Below are 18171 nucleotides of genomic sequence, written 5' to 3' on the forward strand. Positions count from 1 at the left end.
ACATGGTTCTCACATAATCAGTGCAGAACCCGCATTTTCTAGCGTCTAACTCCCAGTTTTCCCTAACATTGGGAAACAAATACATATGCATGGCCAATATAGGGAATATGGAAATGAGAGGGAGTAAAGGTCTCATCTGTTTTCAATACGTATGTTGAGGGTAGCAAAGACCACTGTGTTTGAAACTCATCCCTGCTGGGCAAGATTAAGCCTCCTGTGAAACAGGCAAAGATGTCTCTTATGACTCACTTGTGAAGACCATGAATAATATCAGGAGCAAAGTATGTGTCAGCATTGCTTCCCATCAGAGCTCTCACTCAGCACCTCGGAAGGCAGCAGCATCCCTCCCTAGTGGCTGTGATCTCCCTGGGGATCAGGAACACTTGCTGCTAGGAACAAGTGTCCCTGGGCATTTCCTGGGGTCTCTCTGCACCTCAGCTGCTCTCAACTATTAAATGGCACTGATAAAAAGCTGGATGTTGTTTCGTGGGTACCACACACCTGGCCGTTTGCACGTGCAGGTTTGCTGTACTGGTTACACCACTGATGACACAAGAGCAGAGAAGCACACGGCAGCTCACCTGAGATGGCGTACAGGTTGGAGTGCTGGTGCTCCAAGTCCAGGCGGGTGCTGTGGCTCTTCCCCCGGAAGCTGGCTGGGAGCGTCAGCGAGATATGCCTGAGGGACAGAGAGGAAAGGTGTTACTACAGAGCAGAAGATTCTGCTCCTGTCAGCTCACTCCAGCCTGACGGCTCCAGGCAGGTTAAGCAGCAAATGCTGATTTCAGTATTGCTTCTAAAACTGTCTACACCCAGTGTCAGCCCCCTCCACCTCTCTGAGCACTGCGCTCGGCCAACAACCAAGGACTGCAATAGCAGCCATCCATCCCCAGCAGGGCATTCAGCCCCGGCCAGGCACAGCACCTCCACACGAGGCAGCACCCACGAACAGCCAGCACGGCTTTGCCCCTTTAATCCAAATCTGTATTTCTCTAATGCAGATCCCAGGTCTGTGTGAATTTTAATAAAATGTTATCATTAATCTTCTGGACCGCATTGCCACACATAATAAAGATGCATCCTCTTCACAGAGGGGCTCAGTGCAGCCTGAGGCAGAGGGAGCAGCTCCCACCTCACCTGAGTGAGAGCTCCTGAACATGGGCAGACACTGAGCATCGCCCTCCTGCCAGGAGCACCAGGCAGCCTTTGTGTCCTCCTGGATGCCCTGTGTGTGAGACAGGGCCCTGTGTGTGAGAGCAGTGCACCAAACCCATGTCCTCAGCCAGCAGGTTTTATCTACCACATGAATCATCTGGAAGTTATCTGCCTCTAAAACAGGACACATTTTGGGAAGAACAATGTATTTTTAGCCCTAGATGCAGATGATGGTGAACAGCACAGATAAAATAAGAAAAAGCAAACATCAGTCTGAGCTTGCTTGTGCTTTCCAAAGCTATTTTTAACTAAAAAAAAGATGGTGTGAAAATATATTTGAATTTGGCTATCAGTTTGCTGTTTAAAACACAATCCACATGAGAGTCTCTGGAGCAGAGGCAGGTTTGTTATGAACACATTTTAAACAGGAGACCACTGTCTTTGGGCATGACACGCTTCTCATTTGATTTTTAATAGAAGTATCCAAAAATATTTTTCAAGGCACCAAGGCAGATAGCAGAAAGACTGAATTTCTTTGCCCTCTATGGGGAACTGCTTTCTTCACAGTGGAAATTGTTCTGGAGGTAAATAAAGGTCTATTTAAAAGGCCCATTTCTAAGGAGAGTATTTTTTAGGAGTTTGTACCAACTTGGAGAGGCTGACCCCTGCCCTCCAGACAGCCCTCAAGCACAGCCCACTGCCACTCCAGGGGAATGACACACATGCCCTCAGCCAGAAGACTGATGGGGCCAGCCCACAGCTGGCTCAAGGTGGGCACTGCCGGAGTACCACGATGCAGCCCTCGGCTCCAGCAGGCAGGCAGCAGCCTTGCAGCACGGCTTCAGGCCGTGTGCTTGCAGAGGCCCCTGAGCCCCGGCAAGGAGGCAGCTCCTGCGCGTGCCGGGTGCTGGAAGGGGTGCACGTGCCACGTGGGCAACAGAACAAATCACTCGCCCGCCGAGGGACTGACCACACACACCAACACCAGCCCAGCCCTTGCTGGCCCACTCCACAGGGAGTCCCGTCTGCTCTCCCTTTCACACACAGCGACGCTAAGACACCACAAGGAATCCCGTTGTGGCAGGGGGGTGACGAAGGTGACGTTCAGGTGTACACCTGCAGACCTACCCTCAGTGGGCAGCACTCCCACCACTGCTTGTGGGGCTGGGGACGAGCGCCAGCCCTGTCTGACAGCAGGGTCTTGACTGTGGCTGTAACAAGGGCGTCTGGAAACGATGGTCTGCATGCCTGCTCCGGGGCTACTTGGTGTCCCTGAGGTAGGACAACTGGGCATTCCATCAGTCCAGCTGCATGCAGACAGCCAGAGAGATGTCTCCAAGAACATTAGCTGCAATACCACAAGACAGGGCAGTGACTGCTGGATGGAAATCAGCTCTCCCCTTCCCCCTTTCTTTTTATAAAAGATGACATTGTAGGGAGGAATGGGAAACAAAGCCTAATTTATTTTAAATTAATGTAAACTTTGGCCAGGATCAATACAGCTTATACCTACAAACTTGATTGCATAATGCATTTTCCTTATGTGTTGTGAGAGCCAAATCATTTTGCATTGTAGAAGACAAAAAAAAGAGGCTGCCATTGAAAAGCAAGAAAATCCCAATTACAAAGTCCCCAAGTTCCTAAACACATACCGTGAAAGTATGTGCAGTTCTGTGGCATATGGCAAATCAATTACTAGTTTAAATTTTAAAACAAAAACATGGTAAATGTGTTGCACAAATAATCAAGAACAACGGTTTGGTTTAGATTACAGCGGCCACTAGAGTTTTGAATACAATTAATCATCATTCCAGGCACCGGGAAGCCATATTGACACTTATTCCTAATTTGAATATTTAATTAGGGTGAAGTTCTTCATCAAATTATCACAGAACTGGGAGGAAAGCCTAAAAGATTTAAACAATTACTACTTTAACCCTTACCCAGCTGCTCACCTGTGAGCACAACAATCTTTTCCTGTTCTGCAAAGCTGGAACATGACCAGGCAATGTGACAAGACAGAGTGCAAAATGCACTACAAACATCCTGGGGAAGGGGAACAGACACCCAGCATCCCAAAGGGCTGCTCTGGAGAGGCCAGGCTGGCACAGGCTTGCGCTTCTGTCTGCTTGTGCTCCTTGACCTTTACCAGAGTAAAGCTTTTGGACACATCTCTATTTTAGCATCAAGCGTGGTTCCTTCTAGAGCTTTTGTGGTTTGGGGTTTGTTGTTGGTTTGGTTGTTTTTAATTGAAGAGCCTGTCCAGAACCATCTACGAGGCTCCTGCTGCCCACAGCTGACCTGGCACAGCCACTTGCTCCTGCCTGGGAGGTTTCCCAGCCCTGGCCCTGCACCAGGAGCTCACAGAATGGGGCTGGACCCCAGCACTGCTCCAGACCTGCTGTACCTCCAGCACCCCACAGGCATCCTCCCTCTGCACAGCCCTGCCTCCAATCGCTCAAACACCCCTTTATGTGCTGTATTAATCCATATAAGAAAATCTCTTTTAATGAGGAGTGATATACTTATGAACTCTCTAGAGTCATAATTAGAGCAAACTAATTGAAGTTGTGTTTTGACACACTTTCCAAATTCACGGGTACTGCATGACATATTCACAACACTACTGCTGCACACCGTGGTGACAGCAAAATCATTAGGCTAATAACACTTATTTGCATTCCGATCATGCCAGCAGCGGCCGTTAAATGCTGCCTCAACCAGCACTCGTTTACTCAGAAAGTTTCCACTGAAAGATATTAACAGTAATTATTAGTACTTTAGTGAGTCTCTGATGTTGAGGAATGGCAACTCACAAAGACTATCCCTGTGCCAATTATCTCCCTTTTGAACTGTCACCAGAAGCAGCTTTCCTCCTCCCAAAGACAAGCAATGAGGCACTTTGGTGCAGCGGGAGGACGGGCGGTCCTGGCACAGCCAGGCCCAGGGCTCCAGCTTTCCCTCCACAACTGGAGTCAAACCCACACTGCTCAAATACCAAACATATTTTTCTCCAGCGTATGATAATTTCAAGACAATTTAGAGCAAGTTTAATCACCCTCTTCACTTCAGTTGCTCTTTTATTCAGCAAATCCACAGAACAAGTCAGCATGTGATGAGGAGATCCTTCACGTGCAGACGAAGGGGATTTGAGGTCTGTGCACATTATGGCCACTTTTTTAACATTTTTGGAGAGAAACTCACATAAAACAGGCCCAGGAATGCCCAACAGTTCCAAACCTGTTATTAAGAACTGTCTGCAGGAAGGTGATGAACTGCTTTTGAAGTGAGGGGGCAAGTACTCATAAAAAGGAACAGAGGATCACAAGGGGAAGTGCCAGATATCAAAGGATGCTCCATAATTCATATAAAAATACCAACAATGCACAGCAAAAGTCCAATGGTAAGATGGGCTTTGGACTCAACAGTGGTAGTCTGGGGTGGTACAAGTGTGACACCCAGAGCAGCATCTGAATGGTCAGGCAGAAAAGGTTGATTTTTTTCACAATGACCTTCAGAACACTGCTGCAAAACCTGCAGTCTCATGGAAATACCTTTCAAAAAAAAAAAAAAAACACCAAAAAAACCCCCCTTACTTTCCATAATCAGTGATCATGCAAAGATCGCATCTCATGAAAAATTGAGAACAGAACAACTAAATTTCAAGCTGTAGAAAGCTGAAAGCACACCTAAAGTGAGTTAATATCAGGCTGCAGCTCTCAAGAAATGTAATCCAACATGAAATCTTTGCTCATGGAGACAGGAAAAGGCACATTTCTAAGAAAGAAGCTGCTGGGGTTCTATGAACTGACATCAGAGGACTTGGCAACCACCCCCTCTACCAGGAGGCATCTCCCAGGCTGCAGCTCACAGCCACTGCCACAGCAGGCATCTGTGGTTCCAGCAGTGGCTAGATCCCAGCTACAGTATTTATTCACAGCCCTTAACTTTGACTCTGTTGGGGCACTGAGATGCCAGAACACCTACCTCATACTCCAAAGAACTGCAATGAAAACCTAAACTGCAAGGCAAGAATCACCTCGGGTAATGGACTTCATTCCAGACAATCTATTCTAATCGTGTAAACCAAATATTTAAATACTTTCTAAAACCTTCCTGACCCTTTCCCTAAAACAAGCAACATATGGACTTTGCAAGCATTTCATCTCATTCCAAGCTACTAAAATATCCTGTTTCCTAAGAGTCAATGAGAACTGGGGGTGCCAGATTCAGATTTTATAAAAGCCCAAATGCAGGAGAGAATGAAAAAGAGAGTGAGCGATTCTTTCCACATTCAGATCTCCCCATTTAACTTTCCCAGCTGTAGGAAAGGAGGAAGGCAGTGCACACTCCACACACAGCCCAGCGGGTGCCTCCGCCAGCCCCCTCCCCAGCCCCCTGCCCCACCACGGGGACGTGATGCTGCGCGCCTCTCTCGGACGAGAGCAGTCACTGGCCGAACGCACAACCCGTGGTGATGCTCACACGATCTACTGCAGACCAGCTACCCAAAATGTAAGGCCTAATGCAGGATGAAGCTCCTGCAGCTTCCTCTACATGGGGATTAATTCAGATCAGAGAACTTGAGTAACTAGGACAGAGCAGCTGCCAAACAACAGAAAAAAACCCAACAAGTTTAATTTATGCCACTTGGAAGTCTGAGCTGCAGCCCATTAAATCCTCATAGGCAGAGGCTGCATCTAAGAACGGAGACCTCGCCCTGCAAGCACGAAGTGCTTATGAAGTGGCTGTCTCAGCTGAGCAGCGCCGTGTCTCGGGAGGCTGCGGCGGCAAGCATGCGGCTTTCACATCCTTCACAAGCTGCTCTCCAGAGTCAGGAGTTCTCAGATAATGAAGCAGTAGGGAAAAATTGCCAAACAGCAGAAATACTCCAAAAAGATAAATTACACATGGTGTAAGCTTCCTTGGTTAGGATTTTAAATTCTGTCAAATTAATCAGCACAACGAAGCCCAGGCCCACAGGCCAGACTCAAAGCCCCTCTCAGAGATGATCCTCTTGCTGGGGATGGTGGGGGCCTGCTGCCCAGGCAGACCCCACCGCCCTGGAGTGCTGCAGGCACAGCCCAGCCCCCGGGAACATCAGCGCCTCCCCTGCAAAACCCGTTAAACAAATATTCCACATAAAGACTCATTTGGGAAGAGCACATTGTCAGCACTTTGCCAGTAATAAATAATGACAGTCCAAACACTTTACTAAAAGCAATAAACTCAAGAAGTGTTTTGGAAAATGGTGAAAGTGATTGATTTAAAGGAAATATCTGAACACAACCACATGCACTTCAGGGTGAAAGCACAGATTACAAATCAGCAGTGGCAGAGATCATATTAAATAGCAGACAACACACAAGTTTTAGGGAAAAAAGCTCAGTTTCCCTGCAGGGCTTATTTAACAACCCAGAGCACAGCTTCTCCAAATGGATACCTCCGGTTTGGACTTAACAACCCTATGCTATGCCCCAAAGAAAACATGCCTCCAGAAATACTGCTATAGCAGGAACAGTGCTCTTTACAAAGAAAAATGACTCTAAGAAGATTGAAGCCTCTTCACTCAGAGCACTCCACAAATTTTTCAGTGCATCCTCAAAGTCAGCCAAATCCATCAGGCTCCTTCTAATTACAGTTCACGGCTTTCCTTCTTAGCTGCTGCAACAGACTCTTGTGCCTGGAAACCAACTGTATTGTTTAAACATTTTTTCCTAATCATCATTTTCTACCACTAAAACACACTGGACTGTGACCAATTTTTGCACGTCTTCATCCAGCTGAGCTGGACGCAAGCCACATGGTCAGTGCCGTTTCATAACAAATCCTTTATGGGAACCAGACTCTGGAGAAACATGTGCCAGTCCCCCTCACCCACCCAAATCATCATGTTCAGATCTGCACAGTCTATACATATCATGGGCATTTCATCCTTACATTTTGCTTCTTACCATCCCCACCAGAGAGGATCCATGGAAACACTTCCTCCAGAGGCTTCAACTTACTGTTTCAGTCTCACAGTGTTTTTAATCCATTGCTGCTGAGATGTGACCCCAGCCCTTATGACACCCTTGGCTTCTGGTAAGTATTTAATCTAAAAACTACGAATGCTGTGCTGTGTTTCATGATTCAAGTGATTTGAGCATTCAAGCCACATAATATTTTCAAAATATAATAATTAATAACTACTTTTTTTTAATGGATCTTATAGGTATTTTCCAGGCCAAAAGATTCTACACTTAGTTGCAAATCAGAAGGTGGTTTTACTTTAGAGCTCTCCTGATGAAACAGATTAAAAAATGCAACTCCATCAAGAAAGCAGCACTTTGCAGAAAGGATACCACTGGCAACATTTCTCAGAGCAGTTTCCAGTCACACCAGAAACATCTATCCCTAAGTACTCCTTATCTGGCAGCATTTGGGTTCCGATGAGGGATTTAAGGCAGATCCCCACTGCTCTGTGGAAGCATCCTGGCCCTCACACCACCAGCAGTGGCTGTCCCTGGGCAATGGCAGGGCTTGGCTTCTCTCTACACCAGAGCAGAACAGCACTGAAGCCCTGGAACCTCTTCCCTTACAGATGCTTCATAAAAATATATTTTAAAGAACTTAAAGAAAAAAATTATTATAGCTATTTCTAAATAATAGGGTAGCTACTTAAAAAATAGGAAAGGCAGAAGGCTTCCCTTCCATTACCACACTGCACAGAGTCAGGCTGGTGCATCCCAGCCGCAGCTTGGGTCTCCACATCAGCTTGTTGGTGTTGCTTTATGACCTGCCTCGATTGCACATCATCAGCCTGCAGCAGAAAGCCACAGAGTGATCCCTTCCCAAGCTTACACCACCAATTTCAAACACCGTTAATAAATCAATTTGAAAAATCAGACTTCTCTGCCCAGTAAAGAAATTCTTACATTCCTCAACATGAAGCTCCACTGGGAGCAGAGAACAGGAACAAATTGTTTCCTTTTCCTAAGGAGGGGCCAGCTTAACTAGTGAAAAGGTAACTCAGAAGGAGTTCAGAGAAAAAAGGGAGCTCAGAAGGAAAATTCACACATCTTGCTCTTATTCCAGACATTTAAGCAGAGCAGTTGCTCTCTGTGAATCAAAGCCAGAGCTGCACTTCCCTGGTGTAGCGCTCTGCCAGTGCAGCGCTTGGACCCTGAGCACTTGGTAGCACACACTGACCTGCTCTGAGCAGGGAGGGAGGGACCCACAGCTGCCAGGGCTGAGGTTTTCAGCCACAGGGGTCATGCCGGAGCCACAGGCTGGCCCCAGGCCGGGCGTGGCACAGGCGCTCTGCAGGGCCCGGGCCCCAGCGTGCGGCAGGACCAGGGACGGGAGCACACGCTGCTCTGTCCCGGCCATCGTGCCCCAGCTGGGGCAGTCCAGAGGGACCAGCACCTCCCCTGGGACCGGCCAGCATGGGGCCTTGTGGCCACACAGGAGCTGCTGTGGAACCGGACGGCTCCAGCCAGGGCGGTGCGGAGCACCTGCTGCACAGACATCCCGGGACGCAGCCAGAGGGGCTGTGCCCTTCTGAACCTGCACACCCACTGCTGTGCTAACACACAACAGGAATGCAAGTGGATTGCAGCCAGATCTTCCCTCTCCAGGTAAATCATTAACCTTTCAGATGACAGTCTCACAAACCAAATGACTGAACGATTCCCAGGGTCAGTGCGAATCTACGTTTCCAAAACCTCACATCAACGAGTGGAAGTTGTGACTGAATCCTGGTCTCTCCAAGAGGAAGATTAAATGCCTGTGACACATCATCTGCAATCAGAGTGCTCCTTTCCCCAAAGTATCCATCACAGATTGATAACATCCACGCAAAAGTTAAGTGCAATTATGTCTGTCACTGTAAAACACACTTCAACAGCACTGACTGACATCTTGCTTGCAGCTGACAAACTCTGAGCGGGCTGTTTGAGTGACAGTGGCACGGGCTCCTGCTGCACCTTGGGAAGGGATGCAGAACGTGCTCCCAAGCCACAGAAGCCACCCAGGCTCACAGAGCACCACAGGAGGGATGGAGCCACCACACAGGCAGCTGCAAGGCAGAATGGCTCGCGGCTGACTCTGCGCGGACTCACAGCAGTCAAGGACTTGCTCCCAAAACGCTGGAACCAGACTCGAACAGGAGAAAGTCACCCACAAATCCTGCTCCAGCCTCCTCCAACAGAGTCTGAGGCATGGCAGAGCTGAGCCCTGAGACACTGCTCAAGCACTCGTGACATGGGCTGTTCTACAAGTCCCCAGCCCATGAACTGGCAATCATGGATGCACAGGCTGGGTGAAGCAAGAGTGTGCCAAAGGTCAGGTGAGTTACCTGTAACCACCGCCTCTTGGGGGAGAAGTACCTCCCTGCTCCCCAAAATGATGGCTGCCATGCAGCACAAGCCTCGTGCACAGAGCAGAGGTACTGAGGGAAGTGACATCAAGCTCCCTCCTCATGGAACTCGAGCCTACAAAAGCCATCCTTCAGAAGGCAGCAGGATGCGAACCTGAAAAAGCATTTCTTCAGATGGCCATTAGTGCCAAGAAGCTGTCGCAGGAGTTAGAGAGAAAAGACAGTAAAGGAGCCTGATGACCTGCACAATGGCACAGCCATGCTCCATGGCACAGCATGCCACCCTCACCAGGACATGCCAGGGCTGCTGCTAGAGGCCATTAAGCCAGATGCCTGCAGTAGAAAACACAAAGGAGAAGAAATAGCTGAAAAATACCATATGCAGTCCAGCACAACTACCAAACAAAGCCTCTCCTTGTGCAGCCCAGACTGTGAGCCATAACCCTGTGACACGAGCAGCAGAAACAGCACTGCTGATGTGCACCAACCTGTGGAGGTCACACCTCTGATACATGACAACTCTGATGGGCCACCATCCACTGCCATCAGCACCTTACACCACAGAGCAGAGGGGCTAGTGCAGAAGTAAATATATCCCACAGTAAACAGTCCTTCTACTTTAGAAGGCTTAGTTGTACAGAAGGGTTTGGTTTATATCCAGTGTTAGCAATTGTTCCAAAGCTCCCTCTTGATTCAGAATTATTCTGTAATGCAGACAGCAACTGAAGAGAGCAGCTGAGATATGTGACCAGCCCAACAGCAGACTCTCTGCAGTGCTCCATGCAGCACTGCTCACCGATTCTCCCTCACTACTGAGGCAGCGTCAGAACAACTCACTGCTATTCCTGTCAGGATATATCCACATGGAATAAAACAGCAAACTGGCTGCCAGTGTAATCTCCTCTCTCTATGGTGACATGAAAATAACAGATTACTTGTGACCACAATCTTCCACAAACACTGTGTTGAGTAACTCACCACACTGCTGATAGTGTTAGAAGAGGCCTTCAAATTGTCTGTGTTCCCTGTAATAATTAAATATTTTCAGGATGCACCTTTATATACATTTCTATTTCTTAAAAAATATATTGGATAATAAATAACCAGAGTAAAAAAAAGACATGAAAGATGCTTTGAATGATCAGACTGGTAGTGTAAAAGTTACCTGTAAATCACACATGGGGTGTGAGAGTGGAGCTGGCTACCGACAGGTGGGTTTTACTACAAGGCATTAATGTAACATTCAATTATTCCACTGCATACTGGCTGGTTTAACTCAGCCAAATTAGAATACATTTTATATTGACTATTTTGACATTTGCTTTATTTGGCAAGTAAAACAAAACTGATCCAATTTCCTTGCAGCCATTGTAAACCATAAACTGCACAACAAGAGGTTATAAAATATATAAGCCTTGTAAACACTTCTTTTCAGACTGTCACTGATGCTTTGAGCTCTAATTTTGGCCCTGTTCCCAGCAGCTTTGACACTGCTCTGCAGCCTTCCCTGGTCAGCCATAAAGTGACCCTTCCACATTCAGTGATTAAGCACTGCCATTGACATTCTCTTTCTATGATAATTTTTTTTTTTATTACTGTGGAAATCTGCCCAGACAGAATTTCTTGCAGAAAGAAAATGAAGATCTGTGCTCTAAAATTAAGACATCTTTCTCTCTGATCTCACATGGCCTGGGCTGGCATCTAGCTTATGTCCAGCAGAGCTTCAAAATAACATCTCATGTCCTAGTGGGACAGCCTGGAATCTCCAGAAAACTGCTGGCTTTTCATCTCTTTTGCCTCCATCTCTGAGAAGCATGACAGCATCTCTGCCTGCAGCACACCTGACAGTACAGGACAGCAAGCACTGTGCCAGGGCATGGCAAGTGACCAAGCAAAACTCTCAGTGAAAGAAACACCCAAATGCTTTGCAGAGCTCAAAGAGCCACCACAGGACAGTGGATTTCAGTCTGGGTCATGGGTGAAGGCTCAAATGTACACACCTGCCTTAAGGAGGTACCTGATAGCTTTCTGGTGAACACATTGCAGCGGTTTAAAAGCATAACTCTGAAATGACCTGTAAATCAAGAATCTAAAGGACGTGAGCAATTTCCACCCATGTGATACAATGACCTTTGTACACAAACTGGACCCTGGAATTCCTCTCTGCTGTCTCCTTCGAAATTCTAGTTCTCACTAGTTACTGTAATAGTGTAAAGGTATCTGCAGTGTAGAATATGCCTAGTGCAAAAATACACGTACCCTTCAATAAGCAAAAGCCCAAAGTGACCCGAGGAGAACGTGCTGTCCCCTGGCAATGGCCCAGCCCAGTCTATGAGCCTCTGCAGCAGGAGCACAATTCACACTGGGTGCTGTGCTTTCAGAGTGACGTCAGGGGTGCAAAGTGCTCAGTTTAATCACTGTCTGGGCTGGTCTGTTGCTTAACAACACTTTTTGTCCAGAGTATCCAGCAAGTAAGCTCTCAGTACAGGACTACTGATACATGAAACTGTATGCACCAGCACATCTGTTTATACACACACACAAATATTGTCTGTCATACAGGGAGAACAGCCTGGACAGACACCACTGCCCAGCAGTGCTGCTCCCATCAGTCACTGCAAGATGAGCATGCTGCTGTGCACACTCATGTCAGCTTCATAACTGGAGCTCAGCAATTGGGTTCAAAAAAATAAAAAGCCAAGAACCAGTACTTCAAACCATGAATGGACTGATCCCAGAGATGAGCAAAACCTGTTTCCCTTATAAAATTTGTAGAGACACTTCTCCCTTCCTCTGGTCAAGGAGAACAATCAGCATGGCTGCAGCTCTGGCTCACCCTCCTGAGCTGACCCACATGTATGTGTTGGAAACCACAACATCCTGCATAGTTTGAAGCAAAGGAAAGGTACACTTTGCTGTTTCCCTTCCTCTGAAGGCTTTTTATTTTTTTCTGGCAGCTTCACCCATTTTTCTTTACAAAACAACAGGCAAAGGAACTTCCAGCAGGCAAATACTTCAACAAACAGCACATTCCCTCATCAGATTGTGACACAATCATTCCACACCGATGCAGCACCCTGGTCTTGGTTTCCCAGGCAAGGTTAGTAACCACAAGACATGCAGCATCAAGCAGAAAGAGCTGGAATGCAGAAAACCTACCTTGGCAGGTTGGGAGCGGGTGTCGAAGCTGGTGCTGGGGCGGGAGGAGCCGCGGGCTGTGCGGAGTCGTGATTGCGGGGCACTCTGCCCATCCGATACCAAATACCCATGCTGTTCAGCTCCCTGGGGAACCAACACAAAGCATCAGTGCTACAAACAAATGCTGCACACATGCACGAGCAGCAGGCACTGATGTGCTTCACAAACACCTTGGTCAGTGAGAACAAGAGTAATTAAAAAAAGGGGGGGTGAGTTAATTTGCACATGAAACTCAGTAACACTTGTACTTACTTGGACTTTTCTAATGATAAGCTTCAGCTCTTACAAGCTACTACTTGGTAATTACAGGAGCATTGGGTGCTTTGCTTTGCTCTAATTGCATTCGTGCCAACAGCTTTGGAGCGCGGGGTACTTACCCTATGAACGTGTACTGAGGAGGGGCTTGCTTAGATCTCCCCAGGATTCGGATATCGCAGATCGCTGCCTCTGTAGAATCTCGAGGGATGAATTTAATGCACAGCCTCTTCTTTCTGAAAGCTATTTCTTCTGCAAAAACAACCCAGAATACAGGGTGGGTTTTATGCAAGATTAGAGTATAAATGTTATTTATAGACTCTCCAGATATTAGGCAGATAATTATGGCAGAACTGGTGCCAAAGAACAGACATATATCAACAAACCAGTCAGTGCAGTGCCATTCAGTGAGGATTGTTCTGTCAGGAGATGTGTTATTGGCACTGCAATAACCAGATCTCCTCCTGCCTGCTGCAGAGATCAGCTCCCACGTGTGCCCCGGTGCTGCCCCACAGCACAGAACAGCAGAGGACTCTGCCAGTTCCGCATGCCTCTCGCACTCCCTTGCTCTTTCCCAGGTAATGTTTGCCTTGCTGGCCTGGACAGCCATATCTAAACATTCCTCCCACAAGCACTGCCTCTAGGAATGTACCTGGAATCTTCTGATACAACCAGTCAGTTCATTCTGCTACGTGCTTCCAACCAGCTACTTCCAACCCACTGTGAGGAGGAGCAGGCAGAGCCTGCCGTGCAGAGAGGTTGAGTGTAAGAGCTGTCCGTCCAAATCTCACACATCCCAAGTGTTAGTGACATCTCCTGATCAAGTCAGCAGGCACAGAAATTATACTCCCAGCATGTTTGCCCTGGTTCTTTGTAAGGACAAACCAGATTCACAAGGCAGTAACTGCCAGGACCTCCCACAAGGCAGCTGTGCTGCTCTGACCTGTGCTCTGGGTGGATGAACGCACTGCACAGCCCTTTCTGCTATGTGTCACAGAGCAATTCCACTTATTTCCATGTTATCCATCACAAAAAACTCAAGCCCATCAGAGTTAAGGCTTATCCATATAAAGAATTCACAGACCTTCAGGCTGTTTACCAGCATGCAGACACAATCCACAGCCAGCTCTGGTGCTGTCTGTGACCACAGCTGGCACTGGCACACAGACACGGATTTGGAGAACAATGCTCCATCTCATCCTAAGGAGGCTCAGGGTGAGCCAGGTGAGGTTCCTGTTTGGATGCAGGCACTTGGAAAGCAGGACAGAAGTCTACTAATATACTGAAAATCTAAAGAGCAGATGCTGAATGAAAATCTAGAAACAACGAGCAACTACAAACAAGTGCCTGCAAAATAAAAACCCTTCATCTTAATATGAATAAATACCTTCCAACTTAAAAGATGCTGTCACTTCAACAGATGGTAAGCAGCCCTGCCTCCACAGGCTCCTCCTGTTTCGTAATCCGCACCTTGGGAAACAGCAATGCATCCCAGCCTCTGGAATGTGCTGCTGCACTAGCACCAATAACCTACAGACAGTGTGAGGTGTGCCAATAGAGCAGCTGTGCATGCAGCTTGCAGTTACAGTGCTGTTTTTAGAGATGGTAAATACCTGCATCCCTGAAGTCTAGTCTTCTCCTGCTTTGAAAAAGTAGGGCTTCTGTTTGAAGCACCTAAAACTGATTTTAGGAGTCTAGGATTTAAATCCTAAAGGCTTCCTGAAAATCTTCTCAGGAAGTACTAAGGAGTACTGTATTACATGTACTAACTGCGAGTCAGCTGCCACTTAGAGAGGAGCACAGAGACACCTGTAACCACAAATCTAACTCTGAACACAATCAGTGCCTCCTATTTGACTTTATCTGCAAGTACAAAGCTGACTATTTGCTTTTGTCTATGTTCTCTTTCACACCACTTCCTTAGTGCAGGCAGTGCCTCTGCTTTAAGGCTGTCACAGTTACAACCCAATGCATTTCAAATTAATGACAAAGCCCCCTTCCACCTTTCCACCAGGACTGTCACAGGAATTGAAGCAGCACACAGTAAGGTCCAGCACTACCAAGGGTGAGCAGGATAAGCCAACTATTCTACCTCATACCACACATGCCCAAGAATTTTCTAGAAGCAGAGGGTGACCTGAGGGAATGGTCTTCAGAGCCTTTCACTTCCAGGCCACAGGTTCCAATCAGAACCAGATCACAGTGACTGAAAACCCATCCTCACGTGCTGCAGCCCCAGATGAATGACTCCCTGCAAAGCAGGTTCATGTAACCCTTTTCTGCTCGTTCCTAGGCTGGATTTCATCACTGACATGCACTGGGACCAGCCTTCTGTGATCAGCAGCTGCACACCGAGCACCAGCACCAGTCCTGCCATCCTCTCACGCTCCACTCCCATGGGGTTTGTCCCCTGGCAGCCCAACGCCCTCTGTGCCTGCTGCACAGCACAGGGCTGCCACCAGACGTGGCTCCAGCTGCTGCTGGCACGAGTCCCAGGGGAGCTGAACACACTGTTTGGGAACTGCTCGCTTAAATGCTGCAGTGAAGCAATTCTACCTTGCAGAAACGAGGATGGTATTCCCCCTGGACACCACACTTGGGCCTTGTCTCAGCAAGCACAAGCATACCTGACCCCCCCAGCCCTACGTTCATTCGCGGCGGGAGATGTACGGTGGGGGGGCACAAACCCGGCGCCACGAGCACAACCCCTTCCTTTCAGTGCATTTGTGAACATCCCCTGGCACAGCAGCTCTGCTCCTGCTAGGCCCAGTCCACCCTTCAAAATGAAAAAATAAACTCTCTCTTCCTGCCCCGGAGCCATGGGACTCTAGCAGGTGAGTGGAGACAGACAGGCAGCCCCATTAAACAGCCTGAGGAGGACAAGAAAACCAAAGGCTGTTTTATTGCAGCCCCTACCTGTGTACATGCCACCCCAGAGAGCAACAGTGCCAAGAGTGACCCTCTGCCTGGGACACAGCCCTTTTCTGCCTGACCACACAGGCACTGGCGGAGTGGGACTGAGGAATAGATGTCAACTTACGTGTATCAATGGTCTCCTGGATGGGGATGAAGCCTACAGGTAAAGTGTCCTTGATATCAATAAGCTTCATATCAACCAAGACATTGCCTAAATGACTCTTTGGAGAGAGAAAAGAAACAGTTGATTATGACAATGTCACCAAATTACACCCCAGATCTTCCCCCTGCTGGGTTATTTTATCTGACCACAACTTCAGAAATGGGAAGAATGTACCAAGCCAACCCTTGCAAGAGTCCTCTCTGCAGGAACCAAACAATGACTGACTAGGAGATACCGGACAACTTTCAACACTCAAAATTCTAACACCTCATCCACTGCTATACTTCCAGATCCTTGGAAGCACAACCACATTCTTCCCTCTGAAAGCACAGCAGTTAGAAGTACTACCTTCATCAACTCATCCACTGAGCAGGTCCCCTCAGTTCTTACACACTCTACATCTACACAGCAACATGACATTTCCGTGACAGCAACAGCAGAAAGCATTACAGGATGATGGCTTATGCACACATAGCCAAAGTTATTACATGCATTAGCTAATTAATACTGAATAGACAGGGTTCTAGCTCCAAATGCAGTGCACTCCAGAAGCACAGGCCATTTGGAATTACGAACTTCATTTGGAGTCCATAGGAATTCTGAACTCATGCCCTGTCCTATTAATCAAGGCTTGAAGAGCTCAGAGCTCAATTCAGAGTGACAGTCTCCACAATGGTTTAGAGACCAGATTTTCTTTGCAGTTTTCGATGAAACCAGCACTGCTGCCAATAATCTGGGTTCACATATGAAAGATTTTCACATTTTAGGTACTGCACAGCCTTTATAAACAGAAACACAGTACAGAACAACTAAAATTTCATCCCAAGCCATCAAACCATGTCAGTGAGTTTTACTGTTACTGGTTGCTAAGCACCTACTTTCGTTTTTATCTGGCAAGATAAATCAGACAAAACTGTACTCTCTGATTATTTCACTGAACTACTTACAAAACATTTACATTTGCAGGCTCTGAAACAAGGGGAGGTCAGGTCTGAGTTTATTTTTGGGAGGTTCTGCATTTTACGGTCAGCTCCTCACCAGCAGGGTCAGCACACCTGCAGCCCTGTCCCACCAGACACAAATGTGGCACACATTCTCTGCTCACATGAAGAGGTTGAAGCTGGGCAGCCCCCACACGCCTCTGACCCCCCATGTCCAGGGCATCTTGTAGCAAGCAGTGCTGGATGCTGCCAAGCCTGAATGTGTCAGTTAACATGGTCCTGGCACAGCAAACAGCAGACAAAGTAGTTGCTGCTGATTCATCTTTCATGTTTTATTTATTTAAGCTGTCTGTGTGTTACATCAGTGGCAACTTTCTGCTGAACCACTGATCACTCCTCCATCAGCAGCAGACAGGTAGGAGAGGTGCCTCCAATGAGTTTGTTAGCTGCTGGAACCCTGGGAGTCAGCTCTGCCACGTGCACAGGGGAGCAGGGGACAAAGCCCCCCCATTTGTGAGACCCACCATCCAGGGCCTCCCCACACTCAGACACAGCAACGTCCTTATAATGGTCAGATACTGTAAACTGTTGAGAATGATGATTCTGCTAAACAGGCACTGCAGACTGACTCTGCTCTAACCCAGATATCCGAAGTGCATTAACTCTCCTAACTACAACATGCTCTTCAGGAGAAGAGAGTTCCCAGTGTTTTGCTAAACACAAAAGAAACCCCTGAATGGTAAAACTCCCAACCAAAGTGCAGCAACACATCAGCATCCGGGGGAGAGAGAGGAGCCTCTCACTCCCTTCCTCCCAGATGAGGGAACTGAGGCCTCTCAGCCCTCAGATGCTCCCAACAGGGAAGCGCATCATATATTCCACGTGGCCAAGAGGACTGAGGGAAGGGGAAGCTTTTGCTTTAATTCATGCCTCATCAATATGAAGAAGGTAGTCCCAAACCATGCTGAGCCCAGGGTTCCTGCCAAAAGTCCAACAGGCACCAGCTGAGGGTATTTACACTGCCAGCAGCTGCTACTGTCCTGTAATTATTTCTGACAACTTCACATTTCAGGTAGCCACAGATAAACCTAATGTTCAAATCACACAAACCTATTTAATAGCCTCCCTGCCTATTCCAGGGCTACTATTCCTGCAACTGCACATACTCTGGGATGAAAAGCACA

General features: G+C 47.6%; 1 protein-coding gene across 9 annotated transcripts in view; it reads right to left on the minus strand.

Moving 5' to 3' along the window:
• Nucleotides 1–18171, minus strand: part of MVB12B (multivesicular body subunit 12B) — a 59627-nt gene that overhangs the window by 28868 nt on the left and 12588 nt on the right. For all 9 annotated transcript variants that reach the window (XM_039561465.1, XM_039561466.1, XM_039561463.1 and 6 more), the window contains 4 exons: nucleotides 16008–16104; nucleotides 13090–13219; nucleotides 12674–12796; nucleotides 582–679 (listed from right to left, as the gene is read on the minus strand). In XM_039561465.1, the coding sequence (XP_039417399.1) occupies nucleotides 582–679; nucleotides 12674–12796; nucleotides 13090–13219; nucleotides 16008–16104 (448 nt within the window). The remainder of the gene's footprint in view (nucleotides 1–581; nucleotides 680–12673; nucleotides 12797–13089; nucleotides 13220–16007; nucleotides 16105–18171) is intronic.

This window comes from Corvus cornix, chromosome 17, assembly GCF_000738735.6.
Source record: "Corvus cornix cornix isolate S_Up_H32 chromosome 17, ASM73873v5, whole genome shotgun sequence".
NCBI lineage: Eukaryota > Metazoa > Chordata > Aves > Passeriformes > Corvidae > Corvus > Corvus cornix.